Here is a 16,442-nt window from a genome sequence, read left to right as displayed (position 1 = left end):
TTTAGTGGTGTCAGGTCAAGTACACTTTGTTTTATTGGCATTGCCCTTTGTCAGCTTTTTGAGCTCCAGAAAAGGGAGCAATCATTTTTCTTTGTCTTTACTTCATTCCTGGGCATACGGGTGTTTTTTATGTAATTTTAGCTCTTAAAACCAAGATCTTGCAATCTTAAATATTGTTCTTGAATGGAAGAAGCAGCCAGCTTCAATGAGGTTTACACTGCAACAGGAACTTCTGCAATACACACACACACATGTTCTCTCCCTCATAATTTGTATATTGTGTTTCCTTCAACAACAGCAACAAAAGGTTATCTTTTAAAAATGCTTTTGTGGCTCATTTTTCTTCCTGTTCTAGACATGGATGAACTGTGGAGAATATGCTTTATGAACTACCTTCCCCCTTGGATTTGTGGAGGTAATCATTTCCCAGTACTTCTTGATACAGCAGTACTGAGAGATCACGTAATTCCATTAAAGTTTTCTGTTCTACATTATCTTAAAGGTAAACTGGAGTTGGGTTTTGGACATGTTCTGACTCTAGATATGACTTCTACACAGCAACCTGAATGCAGGTTTACCCAGGTAGGAGGGTAAGTTTATTTAAACAACATAGCAATAGTTCATTTTCTCTATGAAAATTACTTCAAAAGAATTTTAAGAGGTAGTTCTTGGAAAACCTTGAGGTGTTGGAAGATAAGCTCATCCTAGTGCCACTTCTTTGATGCTAGCTGTAGCAAAAAATGGGAGAAAGTTACCCAATTATTTATAGTTTGATCCTCCAATATCCACTTGAGTCAGCAGACTCTTAAAAGTATGATATAAACAGAAGTCTGTGTTGTTTTTCCAAACAATACTGTTTAAGCAGATGCATCTGCAGTGATTGTCAGATGCTATAGTGGCTACTGGAGTATTCCTGTCCTAGACCGACAAAAGTTTCATGGTGCTACTCGATCTCTCTTCTGTTTTGAGCTCTGTTCTTCTTCCCTTTGAAACAGCCTTTCTTCTTCCACCATATTTCCTCTTGTTTACTCTTTCTTCACCGTTCCATTGAACTGATACTTGAATGCTAAGGTTACTGTTAATAAAAACAGCTTCACACTGCTTCCCTCTGCTTCAAAATTTCTGTAAAGAACACTAGAAAAACAGGCTAGGTTACTGAGACAGTATAAACCTAGACCTAGCATCTCCTTATTTTGTTGTAATTAGATGAAACTTTCTTTATACATAAAGAATTTAACTAATATATGACAGTTTATGTAGGTCTTTCTCTAATGGCTTGAAGATGGAGCAATATTGAATATACTCTTTCATGTAAGAATTCAGTAGTCATTTAAAAACTATTCTAAAAGGTCATTAAAAAATAGGTCGTTCAGTTGCTTATTTAAGCAGACAGACGGTAAAGAGCTGGAGGAATAAAGCTAAATCTGGACTGTGCCTTGGAAACAGTTGATAGGCCATTAAAGATGATCCTGAAGTGGAGTCTGTGAGAGCAGCAGTGAATAATTTAATGGAAGCAGTGATTAAATGTGGAAAGGAAGTATATATTGAAGGAGAATATTTACAGAAGTGCCCGGCTCTTTTAGCAAGCTATGTTGCAAGGGAAAGCAGCTGCTGGAAATTGGCATAAATAAATAGCTGAACAACTAAACAATGAAGACCAAGAATACAGAGGAAACTAGAGGTACCTAAATCCCATGAAGTGGACTTACTGTTACGTGTACACTCAATGCAAAAATTGTGTACTTTATTTCCATTAAATTAATGGTTAGGCTGAAAAGACAGGTTGAATTTAGGTAAGTCATAGAAGTTCTTTGACTTTGGAATTTTTAGAGGAAAGGCATAATCAAGAGTGCAAATGCTTTGAGAAAATTAGGAAATAGCAACTTTTGTACAAAGAGTGCACAAATTGTATTGAACAAAAATACAGCATCCCTTGTTGCATAGTGACAAATAGTGACAAATGGACTCTTGGGCCTGTGCATATTTGCTTGAGAGATTGTTTAAGAAAACTTTCTCTTTTAATCATCTCAGAGGGCTGAGTATTGCATTTGATTGATGCCAGCTAAATTGAAATATTTTATATAAATATTTTACATGTTAATGCTATTCAAACAATTTCAATACATAAGTCTAAGCAAGAGTATGTTGATATGATTTCTGCACACAAAAGCAAGTACTAGCACAAGACAGTCAGTGACACTGGGCAGCTTTGGCTGCAGGGGTTGGCCCCTTCCTTTTGGTCTAGCATAGAAGCTAGGGCACATTAAAGAGGCTCATTAACTATGAACTAAACTGAACAAGAACCACACTGTCAAAGAACTGTTTCTTTTACAAAGATTTTTTTTTCTTTGTAAATTTGTCCCATCTCTGGACATGTCCATCCACTTCTGCTTTTAGAAAAGGAGTTGGCTCTTTGTACTGTGGGCTTTTTGTTTGGTTTGTTTCTTGTAACTGCTTTCAGGGCTATCTCCTTCAGGACCTGAAACCTTTGCAGGGGTCTATATGTGCTTGAGAGTTTCTAAATCCTTGACACTGTGCTCTGCATGGGTTTTAAAGGCACTAATATCCTCTTTTGAGAAGGCAGAACTGTCCGACACCTAGAGGTAGGCATATTACATCAACATGCCTTACTGTTTCCTACTAGTACTTAATAACTCCAAGAATAGAAAAATAAATCCCCAGTCTATAAAAGCTTATCATCTGATGAGTTTAAAGTCTTAAGATGAATGTGCACACAGTATGCGAATTATTTGGGGAAATAAAAAGCTTTTTCTACTTTGTCAAATAGTTTGTAACAATGGCCATGTAAAACCCAATAAGAATTTAAGCATCACATAGAATACTGGAAAAAATCCTCCCTAGGAGATTTATTGTTACAGATCATTTGCTAATATCTTTGTGGGCTCCTGAATACAGCTGGATACAACATTATGTTAGTAGAGGAGTCGAGATTTGAGATGCATTCTGGCATTACTCACAGAAGGATACTAAAGATATAAGGATATTGTTAAATCTTACGAGATGTACAATTATACTTTAAACAAGCTGTTAAATTATTCTCCAATTAGCTTTAGATACACTGTGTTATTACCATAGACCAGTCACAGTGGGAAAGTACACAATGTTGAACAGCAGATCAGTTTTTAATTGGGAAAGCTACTAAATCATTATGCGTGCAAGTAAGAAACCGATTTCCTTCCAAAAGTAATGTTAAAACCTATATAGAATAGTTATACTCTGCTAGAGCTCTACACACACCAGAGTGAGTCTTTTGGGACTGTTTGAAAGTTGATGGTTGTTTTAAAAAAAAAAAGATTTATTTTGACTGGAATTAATATCATGTGAATGCTGAGATACCAGCTTCTACAACTTCCTTTCAAAATATCTTCAGAAGGACAGGTCCTTCAAAGTGGCAGTCTGGATCTATACTTATTTCTTGCTTAGTCCATAAATATGGTTGGAAGACACTTTGGAACAATTCACTTACCCATTTTATACCATGGTTTGGTATGTCAGTTTGCCAGGATATTATCTCTAATCATTCACTGTTCCTCCAGAATGAACAAGCAGATACTTTATAATTACATATTTGGTTTGTGGAGCCACTTCAAATGTTCTCTCCTTCTGTAGTATGCATCAAACCCATTAATCTGATGGGATCATCATGAATGGCTTCTACATTTGCTGTGTTTTCAGCAGCCAGCTGCTCACTGTTGAGGTAAATGCTGACTTTGGAAGCCATCGTGGTGGTGGTAGATGATCTTTCTTCTCCATCCTCCTGTAATGAAGGGTTTTTCTTTCTCCTTGGTTTTCTGCGTTTTCCCTTGACACTGTGATCAAGCGAGGCATAACACATCTGACTGGCAGACTCCACCTAGAGGGACATTCACTTTAATATTCAGTAGTTATGCTTGCTTTGAAATTATGTCTAAGAGTACTTTGAGTATGTCTACACTGTAATCATAACAGTGGCTGAAGTTTACCCAAACTAGCTGTAAATGAAAAAGTAAAAAGTAGAAATTATTAAGCTGCGGCAGCACAGAAAACAGACCAATGTAACTAATGGTAAATGACTCATGTTCTTAGGGTAGTGGCAGTAAGGAAAAATTCATCAAGGTATTATTGGAAAGAATCTCTGGGGGAATGAGGGTAGCTTATATAATCAGTACAAGTTCTTTGGGATGCAAGACATTATTTGATCTGTTTTTCTTCCCACTTTTTTTTTTTGTTTAATTAGAATACAATTGTTAGCAACAACATTTTTCACAGGCTTTGTGCAGAAAACCAAAGATGGGTGATTCTTGTCTGTATATAGGATCTCGTTTCTAGTACAAAATATATGCTTTGTGTGTCTTTCCCCTGCTTCTCTTTGTGTCTTTCAAGACAAATTGTCAACCACTTTTGACATTGGAATTTTCAAAGGTTATTCTCTTTCTGTGAAGTTAACGCAGGCAAATGTCTAGATTAAAAAAAATAATATTTCTACCCCCTGGACGTATTCTGAGAGAGATGCTGGAAATCAGTCCTTATGAAATACCTGGAAAACAACTCAGGAAATTGATGCTACGAATGCTTCAATTACAGACAAATTTCAGTTGAAGCTTGCATGCTTTCAGGCAGCCAGGTATCTCAACAAAATACAAATCAATAGACAGTCTTCTTTCATCTGTTAAGGCATATAGATTTTGTGCTAGGCAGGAGAGAGCCAGTCAAACTCATGATTATCATGTGATACAGCTTGTGTTTTCACTTGGTTGATGTCCAAAATAAATAAAATTAATTCTTTACATAAGTCATGGCAGTAGATGCAGGCTTAATTCAGCCTGATCTGCATGCCTGTGACTGAGTTTTATCATGCCATATGGATGAAAATGAGCTGTCTATAATTATCCCGCTCCCTCGTTAATGACCCAGATTGAATGAAGGGTCAAGTCTATGCTTAAATTCCCTGATGAACTGAGACACTAACACATGGTAATTTTTGTGATGAGCAGTGTGAAGATTATTGTTATCTATTGTTATGGGATAAACACAAGAACTCTGAGACAGACCACGCTACCCTAATTCAGAAATCCAGAAGTAAAATTAAAAATACCTGTAGTTGGTTAACTGGCCTTTGAGGCTGGGACTTCATCTGCTCGTAACAACATTCCTCTATAATTTTTCAAAGTAGAAAAGTTTTAGTTATTAAGACATGCTATCAAGTCTTAAAAGATCAGATCAACAGATCCTCCCTGTTACAGAACAAACTCCCCCCAGTTTACATTGGTAGAAGTTTGTTTTGTTTTGAAATTACACAGATCTCTCCCTCTATTTATAGAGGGCTGAATAGCTTAGAAATTCAGACACACGTGGTGAAAATGAAAATCATTTTCTGTTCATATGGATGGGAAGTTTCTCATTATTCACTAAGTGGGCATCATTTTAGACTGCTAGGCAGACATATTGCAGTTAGGGGTAACCACATACCGATGTATTTTTTAGCATAGGCAATCTTTTCTTTGGCTGAGAGAGAGGCTGTGAGTTGCATCAGCTGGTGATTAAATTCCATTCCTGACTCTACTTTCAGTTTTCTGTAAATTTGGTGCAGGTTATTTTCTCATGCCGTATCTCATTTTAGCCATCAGTAAAACAGATTACAGTTTTCAGACTTTTGTAGTGTCAATGCGTTTGAGTGTTGACTTAGTTAAATTTATGCAAGCCCTGTATGAAAAGGTTGGGTTTGTGTTTTTTTCCCCACAGTTCAAATACTTTAGTTTTGTTTAACCCTAAATAAGACTAGCAAAAAAGTTGTGTTCATGTTACTTAAATACTGCTTTAACACCAGAAGAGCTTTGAGAGACATACCCTCAGCATATCTAGCTCTAGCTGCAGTTGTATGATGCCATATGATGTGGTATATCTCTGCCAAGGATTATTAAGTTCAGCCCAGTAAAACAGAGAAAAGCTATGTCTGCCCACCATTCACCTGCTGGGCCTGTTTCAGCGTATTTGTCAACGTCACTGATGCTCTGTGGACAGCTACAGCAGAGAACTGGTATGTGTTTGTTTCTGCCAACTTCTGTAGGAGCACTGACTTTGGGCAGTGAGTAATACATGTCTTAGAGTGCTTTAACATGTGGGGATGAAGCTGTTATTTCAACCGGTACAGCTTTACATGTAGAAAAGCTCTTGGTTTTGAGATATTTGGCTGAACAGGATCATTTGGATGTAAAAAATCAAATTCACAGAATTACAGAATCATCTAGGTTGGAAAAGACCTTGAAGATCATCTAGTCCAACCATTAACCATAAATTCAGTATGAGATCTGGTCTTACAAATGAGAGTATGTATTATGCATAATGTGCAGTATGACGGCTTGCAGTTCTATCCCAAGCAGGTATTAATACGGCAACTAAAAAGGGGTAGATTCTCAAGTTTGCTAGTTGAGAAACACAGAAAATGTTGGTAGGTCAGCTTATAACCATACATTTTGCTTTAACCATGCATTTTGCTTTATAACCATATATACGCTTTGCTGGGTAAAAAACTGGCTGGATGGCCGGGCCCAAAGAGTTGTGGTGAACGGAGTTAAATCCAGTTGGCGGCCGGTCACAAGTGGTGTCCCCCAGGGCTCAGTTTTGGGGCCACTCCTGTTTAACATCTTTATTGATGATCTAGACAAGGGGATCGAGTGCACCCTCAGTAAGTTTGCAGATGACACCAAGTTGGGTGGGAGTGTTGATCTGCTCGAGGGTAGGGAGGCTCTGCAGAGAGACCTGGACAGGCTGGAGCGATGGGCTAAGGCCAACTGTAGGAGGTTCAATAAGGCCAAATGCCGGGTGCTGCACTTCAGCCACAACAACGCCCAGCAGCGCTACAGGCTTGGGGAGGAGTGGCTGGAGAGCTGCCAGTCAGAGAGGGACCTGGGGGTGTTGATTGACAGCCGGCTGAACAGGAGCCAGCAATGTGCCCAGGTGGCCAAGAAGGCCAATGGCATCCTGGCTTGCATCAGCAATAGCGTGGCCAGCAGGGACAGGGAAGGGATCTTACCCCTGTACTCGGCACTGGTGAGGCCGCACCTCGATGACTGTGTTCAGTTTTGGGCCCCTCACTACAAAAAGGACATTGAATGACTCGAGCGTGTCCAGAGAAGGGCAACGAAGCTGGTGAAGGGTCTGGAGCACATGTCATACGAGGAGCGGCTGAGGGAACTGGGGGTGTTTGGTCTGGAGAAGAGGAGGCTGAGGGAGACCTCATCGCCCTCTACAACTACCTGAAAGGAGGTTGCAGAGAGCTGGGGATGAGGCTCTTTAACCAAGTAACAAGTGATAGGACAAGAGGGAATGGCCTCAAGTTGCTCCAGGGAAGGTTTAGACTGAACATTAGGAAGCATTTCTTTACAGAACGGGTTGTTGGGCGTTGGAATGGGCTGCCCAGGAAGGTGGTGGAGTCCCCATCTCTGGAGGTGTTTAAGAGTCGGGTCGACATAGCGCTGAGGGATATGGTGTAGTTGGGAACGGTCAGTGCTAGGTTAATGGTTGGACTGGATGATCTTCAAGGTCCTTTCCAACCTAGATGATTCTGTGATTCTGTGATTTATTATAGCCTCTGAACAGATACATGTTCCTACCTAAAATATCCTGAGATTGCTTACAACCTTACCTAAAATATCTTGATTGAGATTCCCATAAACTGGGTCATCTTCTGTGTAATAGTCATCATAGCTAGAAAGAGAATGGAAAAATATCTTTAAATCACAGAACATGCTTTATTTAGGACCCCACTATTCTACTCTAAACATTTTACACACATATAGCAACAGCAGATTGTATATGATCTAAGAAACAAGACCAAAATTATGGGAGGGGGGCCAGAAATATCTGTATTCTGAAGAGAGATTTTTAACCTAGCCAAGAATTGAACTCTTCTTTTCTGTAACTTACTTAAGTATAAGGCTAATCTCAAGACTACTAAGCTACTGATAGACATAGTTCTAGAAATATTAATGATCATTGAAAGGAATCCAGTTCATGTCCTCTGAGACCACTTTCCAGTGCAAACTATAGCACTAAATGGGTCTTTGGGAGCAAAGTTCTTATAAGGTCCACTCTTGATTTAACTAAAATACTTATCTCGACACAACTAGACTAATGCAAAGTTCAGCTTTGGATTTTTAATGGTATTCTCTGTTTCATTACCTGGTGTTGCCTGAAAATGTTTTTAAACACATTTGTAAAATGGGAATTGTTAGTGGTGAGCCCTGTGTAACCTTGTTCCTGTTGCATCCCTATACTGTGCCTCATCAAGGGAATTAAGTAGTGCAATCTAACATCACTTTTTCAGTGGTATTTTTCAACTAAACAGGCAGTAATAGACAAAGAGACTTCCCAACTTCAAGTAAATTTGTAATTGAGGATTGGTTTTGGGAAACAGGTGGAGGCCTTTGTATTTTTCTTCAAGGGCCTTTTATATTTGGGTTGAGATGAGACTTCCCATCTCTCTTTTCTAAAGTTTGGGTTTTTTTTAATATGGAACAAGAGAAACAGACTTGTAACAGATCATGAGATATCCAGCAGCTGTAAACAGACTCTATTTTATTGCTTTTGAACACCATGTGTAAACAAAGAGTATGAAACATAAATACATGTAAATTATTGCTCCACAGGTATTAAATAGCAGAAAACAATAATATAATATATAGAGTTATAATATATTATTGTTTCCTGAGTGTTCTTTAGAAGTATTATAGATTCATTGACTTTGAGACATAATAAATAGAGTTTAGCTCGACATCTTGCACCTCCTTCAGTATATAAAATTATCATATTAACACGCAATTATTTCATTGATAAAATGATGAGTACATCTCTCCCACATTATTTTTTTTTCCTCTTTTCTTTGGAAAACTCTTTTTTTCACAACCATCCTGTTCTCTGATGTTCCCAGGCAGGCTGCTTGAGATATTGGATGTTTCCTCTACACCATCCCTCCAAAGATATCTGTCATTATTTATTGCTTATTTCATCTTTGCCAGAAAGAAACTTTTTTATTCAACTTACCTTGGACTGTTGTCTTCATAGTCTTTATACATTTTAGCTGGAAAATTTGTTAAAAAAAAAAATAAGAGAAAATGAAACATGCTGTCTTAGAACACTTGAGATAATTGTCTCAACTGACACGCTTTTGATTTCACTGTAGAGAGTAAAACTGAAAGCTCTTGGCTCTCAGGACTTTCAGTTGTCCCCCTGCTTTTCTCAAATACTTTAGACTAATACAGGAAATGTTTGTGTTTTGACGCTGGGCTGTGGCTGCAAAACCTACATTAGTTTACAAGACGCAAAAAATGTATTGTAACACATACGATTAATTCCTTATTTCCTCCTGCTTCTACCTCATCTTTTTCTCTGCCTAGGGAGGTGCATCATGTGTTTATATTACAAGGTGAAGGGTTTATTTATTTTACTAGTTCTGTTTCTTGTCTCTTTGAAAGAGAGATATCCCGTGATTCACACAGATGAAGAAATTTAAGCAGAAAGGCAATGGCTGCAAAGAGATTTATTGCTAGAGCTTGATTAATAGCTCAGGAGTGCCTGACTTTCTATCCTCTGCTCCAGGACTCCAGAATTTACTGCAGTAAGCTCTGATTCCATGAGCAATGCCAACTTGACTGAAACCTTGCTCAAGGTTAGTTTTGTAAATGACTGTGATTTTTTCATCATAAAAATATCTGCCTAGTAGCACTAAAAGACAAAATAAACCAAAAAGGTACCCACCCATCCTGCAGCACTCCAGCAGCTCTTTTAATATCCTGTAATAATCTAATTCTCTTCTACGTGGTGAGTTCAGCTTAATAGCATAGCATACATAGGCCCTCTGTTTATGTAGATTATGTATGTATGCGTGTTTAACATGGTTGAATCCACCAGTGTTTGCCTGCCCACCCAGGCGCATATAGCACAGGTGCAGTTTTCCCTGTGTAAAAGGCGTTTTTCCCTGAATGTGAGTGGCGAGGATTGTACAACTTAATAACTATAGAATTGTATGCATGAGAGAGGTTGCACTGCCATAATCGATTCTGTGAAAGAAGTCATAGTTAATTTTAACCAAAACCACAGTATGACTGTAGTCACCCTTTAACATAAATTAAACAAATCAGTTACTTATTGTGGGTCACACATTGGTTTGAGAGCTACATTAGGATCCCATGATGAAAAGCAGTTAGAAATTTTTTCTAAAATAAACTGATTAAGCATAAAATGTGTATGAAATCTGAAATTCAAATAAACATTCTTAAATTTTAGGAGGGGAAAATTTTCTCAAAGGTATTTTGTATCAGTGCAGCTACTTAAAATAATTTTTAAATTAAAGTACAAATAATAACCAGTTACATGAAAAGTACACTTAAAAAAAGGACATTACAGGCGTTAAAAACATACTTTAAAAATAAAGATTTAGCCAGAACTAAATCCATCACCTTGTACATGTTCTGTTGGTTTGTCTTCAGAGAATGGCTTTGGGTAGCTATTTTTAGCAGCAGATTGGGCAGCTAGCAATCACTCTGTAATCATACCTGACTCTCCTCAAAATTTTTAAAAGTTGCATCCTCTCTACTTAGAATCATTCTTGCCAAAAGATAGCTTTAAGATTCAAAAGAATGAATTTGTTGTCTTGCAATCCCCCAGCAATGATGGCTTTCTCTACAGACACTTTAAACTCTCATAGTCCATTTCTTACAGAGAGACATTACTTACCTTTCTTCTTTTTCATATAGTGTGAAATGTTCAGTATCAACGAAACAACCAGAGACAAGCTCAGAAAGGCCAAAACTGCCCAGACAGAAAAATGGCAGTCCATTTCTGTAACTGAAAGAAAATAATTGTATAGTTTGTGTTGTCTAACAGTTTTACTGTATTCTTTGTGGTTGGTTGATTTTTGCTTTCTGTAATTGAAACGGCTATTTTGTTGTTTACTCTGTGACAGCCATTGCTATATAAGCTAAATAATTAATATCAAAACCAGATGCTAAATAATAAGAAAGCAACATTAATAAACTCTTAGCAGAACTGCTGTTAAATAGGAATTCAGGCAAAGGCTGGGCTATTGGGTTGCCTGTAAGATGTAGTAAAAATCAGAAACTGCTAAAGAAAAAAGTCATTTTAGTGAATACCTTTGAAATTATTTTTGTAACTGTCTTTAACTTACTATTTGCAGGATATTTTTGGCTACATTCTAGAGCTCATGTATGTAGTTCTGAAGATTAATTCAGTCAAGTCATCTTGCCTCACTGGAAATGTCTCTGAATAATAGCTAAGACCATCAGGTTTTAACCCCTGCAACAGATTTCAAAGGTTGGTTACGTGTTTTCTTGCATCTCCTATTAAAACCACTTACTTGTACTCATATCTTCGCCCTCCTTCCTGAGAAAGCAGAGGATGTAGTGGCAAAGCATGGGAACCAGTGAACCCCCCAGAACTGCTGCAGTGAAAAACCCAAACAGCTCCTAAAGAATCCCTTGATAAAAGGTGGGTCAACTTAATTGCACAATGCCTTCTTTTGCACTGAACTTGCCCCTCCTTGGAGTCCTGTTAGAAACACAGGAAGGAACCCCTCTGCACCAAAGATATTTTGTCGTTTAATTAATTCTTCAATTAACCTAGCTCATATAAATTTTCCATCACAAACCATGCTGAAGAAAATAGCCTATCTGTGACAGTCTAACGGCCAAAATGATCAGCATTGCTGCAAATGGCCTGCAAAACCCTTCCTTGACAGGAAATGCTGAGCCAAATTCATGGGTGAAAGGAGCTTGAAGCTAGATTTTTCACTTTTCCCAAAGGCATGTTTCATGTTCTTCTAGATTTGGAGTGTTTGAAATAAAGCCTGGTCCCAAAAACTAATTCACTCCACTAATACCGTACAAAAAAGTCTAACTGGAGCAAGGCAGTCAAGGGGAGAGACTGGATGATGGTGTCAGAGTGAGATTTGAGCAGATCCTTAATATACTTATTTGGTTTTGATGTAGCTGGATTCCTTCAGGAGGCTGACATTTCATTTGCTTCTTAAAGGAAAGCCGAGGTAAAAGAGTACAGGAATACACTTCCTGATGTCGCTGGCCAGGGGTGGTGGCAGGCAATACATTTGTTCCCACTGAGAAGACAGAGCTTTGTTCTTGGCTGACCTGCTCCAGCTCATTTTAGGAACTGCCCCTTATGGGTTTTGTTCCCTAATTATGCTGGTGTTGCAAAAGCTCTTTTAGTTTTGTTATATTCCAAGGCACAGATGTTTTGATGATGATGATGAAACAAGATAAGATAATCCTTGGTAGTAAAAAAATCACAAATCACATGGGATTCTATGATGCAGGTTTCCTTTCTCATCAGAACTCTCTTTTAAAGGGAACAAAACAGAGCAAATAAATAAGCTATAACTTTCTGACAGACTTGTAACTGGTTTTTGCACATGGTACTTCCAGTGGCTGTTCATCCTTCCTTTCATACTGAACATCCAATTTCCATCCCTTTCTTTTCTCCTGCTTGAGTTCTCCCAAAGGTGTTTGAGGCTCCTCCATCACTGCAATACTACTTTCCATGTTGAAAGGCACTTTTTTGTAATGACATTCATGAAGAGAGACAACACCCCCATGAAGCAGCTATATGTTATTCCAATTTTCCAGAGAAGGAATTAAACGAAAGGGAGATCCTACCTCGAGAAGATGTTATCAAGCCACATCCAGAACCACCAGTGTTTGGAACCTGGCTACTCTACAATTGGTCACTCAACATTTGCATCCTATGCAACCTGTCCAAAACTACAAGAAGTCTATGTCAAAGGCAAGAGCTTTTAAGTCTCAGTGTAGTGCCTAAATAATAAGAGTAATTCTTCCTTCTTCTCCTGTCCTTTTATCTTTTCTGTAGTAATTGTTTTCCATTTTTCTTGTGTTTGTTTTGTATTTCTTTTCCTACAAACTCTTTTTTAATTCTAGGGAGCAAAAGCAGTATTGTGGCCTAAGAGAAGGGAAGCACATGCAACTCTGATAGAGACTACAACCCTGTGATTCATTAGACTAAAAAGAGTGAGTAGATACCTAAAATACAGTTCCAACCTAAGTATGTACATTTTTCTTGATACTGAATGCTGTCATTTATCTTTCTGAGTTAGTAATCCTATTTTTCCTTGTTGTTTCCAGAGCAGAAGGAGAACTCAGTTTCAATTTGAATGTTTTCGTCCCTTAAGTGAAGTGGAGGAGGAAACCAAGTTTTTGATGACAAGTATTATTTCATGCTTCAGCTTCTGATTTAAATAGGAATTATCATCTGGAAAACAGTAGAGATTGGGAAAAAAAGTTGTTTCCCTTTTCAGTTTGAAGTTTAACTTCTACAGTATTTGAGCAATCCCACTTCTCTAGGCCTTTAAAAATATATGAAACATGGATTTCTGATAAAATGTACCAATGTTTTAAACCTCACAATCTATAGTTCTTTCTTAAACATGACTTAGAAAACTGCATGGGTGTGGGGAGATTAGGAAAACAACATTTAAATTTATTTCTAGTTGACAACTTAGTTTATTTTTAAATTTATTTTTCACAACTCTGACTTAAACATCTGCTTGTATTTCAGTAGAATGTATACAAACATATGTGTGACTTCAGTATCTTATTTTTAAATTCTTTTTGTCATTGCAATGTGAGCTATTTGTTTGTCAGACAACACTATATTTCAGAAACAACAGCAGTTTTTGTTTACCCCATAAAACGATAGTAAAGGCCTTGATCAGAGACATGCTGGTGCTGCTCTGAGTGCTTTATGTTTTTCTAACATCAGTTTCAAGTTAATCTTACTTTCCAAGTAAGAAATATGAGAGATTTTGATTTTACATCTTATCTTTACAGATATACAACTCCCAGCTCTTTCCCAGGTGTTCTTGTACGACCCTTATAGTCGTTGTCAATATGATAGCTATTTGCAACTGCATTATTTAAATATTTACTACTTTGTCAACAGCAGCTGTAGAAGGAAAGCTGAATACCTGAGTGAAGAACAATTTGCCTCCTCAAATAACTACACTGCTGTCCCTATACATATAAGAGCAGATACAACCTGTGACAGTTGTGCTAATGACAAAAAAAGATAAGGTAACCGTGGATGGAGAGTGACAAAGAAATGGAATGAGAAGTCTACTAGGCTAATTATAGTCTGTTCTGAAATAGTGTCTTTTCTTCTTTTCTCTATTTTTAATTCTCATTCAAGTCATCTACTGTCAAATGGAACAAAACCAGACTATTATTTTTTACATGTGACATATTTATTCCAAAGAACCTGTAGCACTGGGTTCAGGGGCATTCTCACACAACTGCCATAAATTGAATATTTTAAAAAAATTTGTTATATCTTTGAAAAACGGTCCTAAGGAAAAATTAGGCCCCTGGGAATATTGCACTATGATTCTAATAAAATAAGCTCGAATTCCATCAGGGTTTTCTACGACAGTCTATCTGCGATGGAAAAACCTAAGAGTGATAGTAGTTCATTAGAAATCACATTGAAGCTGTTCTTAAAGTAATGTGCTACTCTGAAAGAAAAGAGTTCATCATATAGCCAAAGGTTTCATGAGAAGGACAACAATTCTTGTTTTACGAAGCTGGAATGTGTGAGTGGGGGAAGTACTACATTTAATCATTATAAAGATGACAGTATTTTGAATACCTAATACCAGAATATCTCTAATATTAATTATACATTCCTATTTTGCTGTTCTTTCATTTCTGTTTGGAAGCACGGTCAAACTTGGAATTGCATCTGAGTAGAACATCTACCTTAGGTAATTTACTCCATTTGGATGATGTTTTTGCTTTTCTGACTTCAGGGATGGGGTTACTCACCTCCTCTTAGTATATTTTACACTGCTATAAACTAAAGGTACTATATTCACACAGCAAAATACAGGCAAACGAGACTTTCTAAAGGCATAGTTAATTACGCTTTTTCTCCTTTTTAAATCTATTGTCAACTTTCTCCACCAACAGAGACAGGACACGGGAATAAATAGACTTTTGGTCACTCGTTCTTAGGTTTCTCTTTGCAGGGTTCATTATTCTGTAATGAACAGCAGAACAGAATGAAGAAGGAAACAAACAAAAAAAAAAAACCAAACAAACAAAAGCCGCCAAAACATTCTAATCTTTCCTGCAATTCAATGTTATTGCAACTCAAAGTGGTCATAATCATGCACCTACCTTTGGGAAAGGGGCCAGATTTAAGATTTCAGGGACAGAAATAGGTGTTTGTCCTCCTAACAGCATGAGAATAGGTAGCAGAAGTACTAAGTTTCATTCCTTCTTGTTCTAATGTATTTTGTTTAGAGAATCCATCACAAAGCATAACAGGAAGATATCATACTTCTATCAGTTTTTCCTACAGAAAAGGCACATGAGGTGGGGAATATAGATACCTGTCTAGCTGGACGTGACATCTACGGTATCAACTCATCGTTCATAGAACCAAATTAATCAGTTTGGGCTCTACCAGATTTAAGATGATGATCTGGAGAACAAAATGGTTTGTTTCCTGTTGCTTCTGTCTGCAAATTTGTCAAAGATGAGATAAAATTAGCTTTCCCTCCCCTTTCCAATTTTCAATGGTGAAATAAATAATATTCTGTACTAATGACCCTTAGAAAAATAAACCCATTAAGAAATTGATGAATGTTAAATTAGCATTAAAGATGCTTCCACCTGTGTGAGTTTTTAAGACAGGATTAATCCTCCAGAATGGATTCCTTAAACTGCAATTAATTAGTGCACAACTAATTGCTTTGTAAGATATCAACTTCATACTTCAGAAGGGAAGCAGCGCACTGTAGAAAAAGAAGCCCTCAGTACAGTAAATATTTTAAACACAAAACTAATGCCAATACTTAGTCTTCATTAACAAACCTTAATTAATGAAGGTTTAAGTTGTTGATGATGACTCAAGTCATCATGATTACTATTAATAATTTGACTTCAGAACCCTGAGCAACCTTCTTGGAAGACTGATAATCTACCATAGTGTGTTTTTACTACTCCTTTGTTTGCAAGTTTATAATACCGAAAAGTTAACTCTTACCTGGTTTTGTTGTTTCTAGGAATACTCCCCGCCCCTTTATCCAACAGGAAATCAAGTTATGTTGGCAGATCTTGGATGCTCTTTTGTCTTGGACCTGGCAGCATGAATCTATCTCTAGAGTTGCTGTCAGTCTTAAAGGTCTCCAGCCTTTTTTTTCACCTGCTTTCTTACAAACAGGATATGTGGTTCAGGCTTTTATAACCTCACCAGAAAACTGACGGTCTCCTTCAGTATTTGCCTGCAAGAGAGGAATAAAATATTTATGTGTGCACTTGCACTGATAATCCACCTGTCTTGCCACAGATGAGCACGTACAGAGCTATTAGTTCCATTTTATGTGACACAAACCTTCT

General features: G+C 37.4%; 1 protein-coding gene across 1 annotated transcript; it reads right to left on the bottom strand.

The window, feature by feature from the left end:
- Positions 1-563: 563 nt before the first annotated feature.
- Positions 564-16,239, bottom strand: TRAT1 (T cell receptor associated transmembrane adaptor 1). Its single transcript, XM_074811853.1, has 6 exons — positions 16,090-16,239; positions 10,735-10,845; positions 9,043-9,079; positions 7,646-7,707; positions 5,096-5,154; positions 564-3,874 (listed from the first exon to the last, which is right to left on the bottom strand). Exons 2-6 carry the CDS (start codon positions 10,835-10,837, stop codon positions 3,608-3,610), a joined length of 528 nt encoding a protein of 175 aa, XP_074667954.1. The 5' UTR covers positions 10,838-10,845; positions 16,090-16,239; the 3' UTR covers positions 564-3,607.
- Positions 16,240-16,442: the final 203 nt, after the last annotated feature.

Source organism: Strix aluco, chromosome 2, assembly GCF_031877795.1.
Source record: "Strix aluco isolate bStrAlu1 chromosome 2, bStrAlu1.hap1, whole genome shotgun sequence".
Lineage (NCBI taxonomy): Eukaryota > Metazoa > Chordata > Aves > Strigiformes > Strigidae > Strix > Strix aluco.
This window is presented reverse-complemented; position numbering and strand designations above follow the sequence as displayed.

Excerpts from the sequence above, each read along its gene's own strand:
- TRAT1 (XM_074811853.1), bottom strand. The coding sequence starts at position 10,837 with ATGGACTGCCATTTTTCTGTCTGGGCAGTTTTGGCCTTTCTGAGCTTG. Across the intron at positions 7,708-9,042 it reads TATGAAGACAACAGTCCAAG|CTATGATGACTATTACACAG; the intron begins GTAAGTTGAATA and ends TTCTCTTTCTAG. Across the intron at positions 5,155-7,645 it reads TCTCAATCAAGATATTTTAG|AGGAATGTTGTTACGAGCAG; the intron begins GTAAGGTTGTAA and ends GAAAAATTATAG.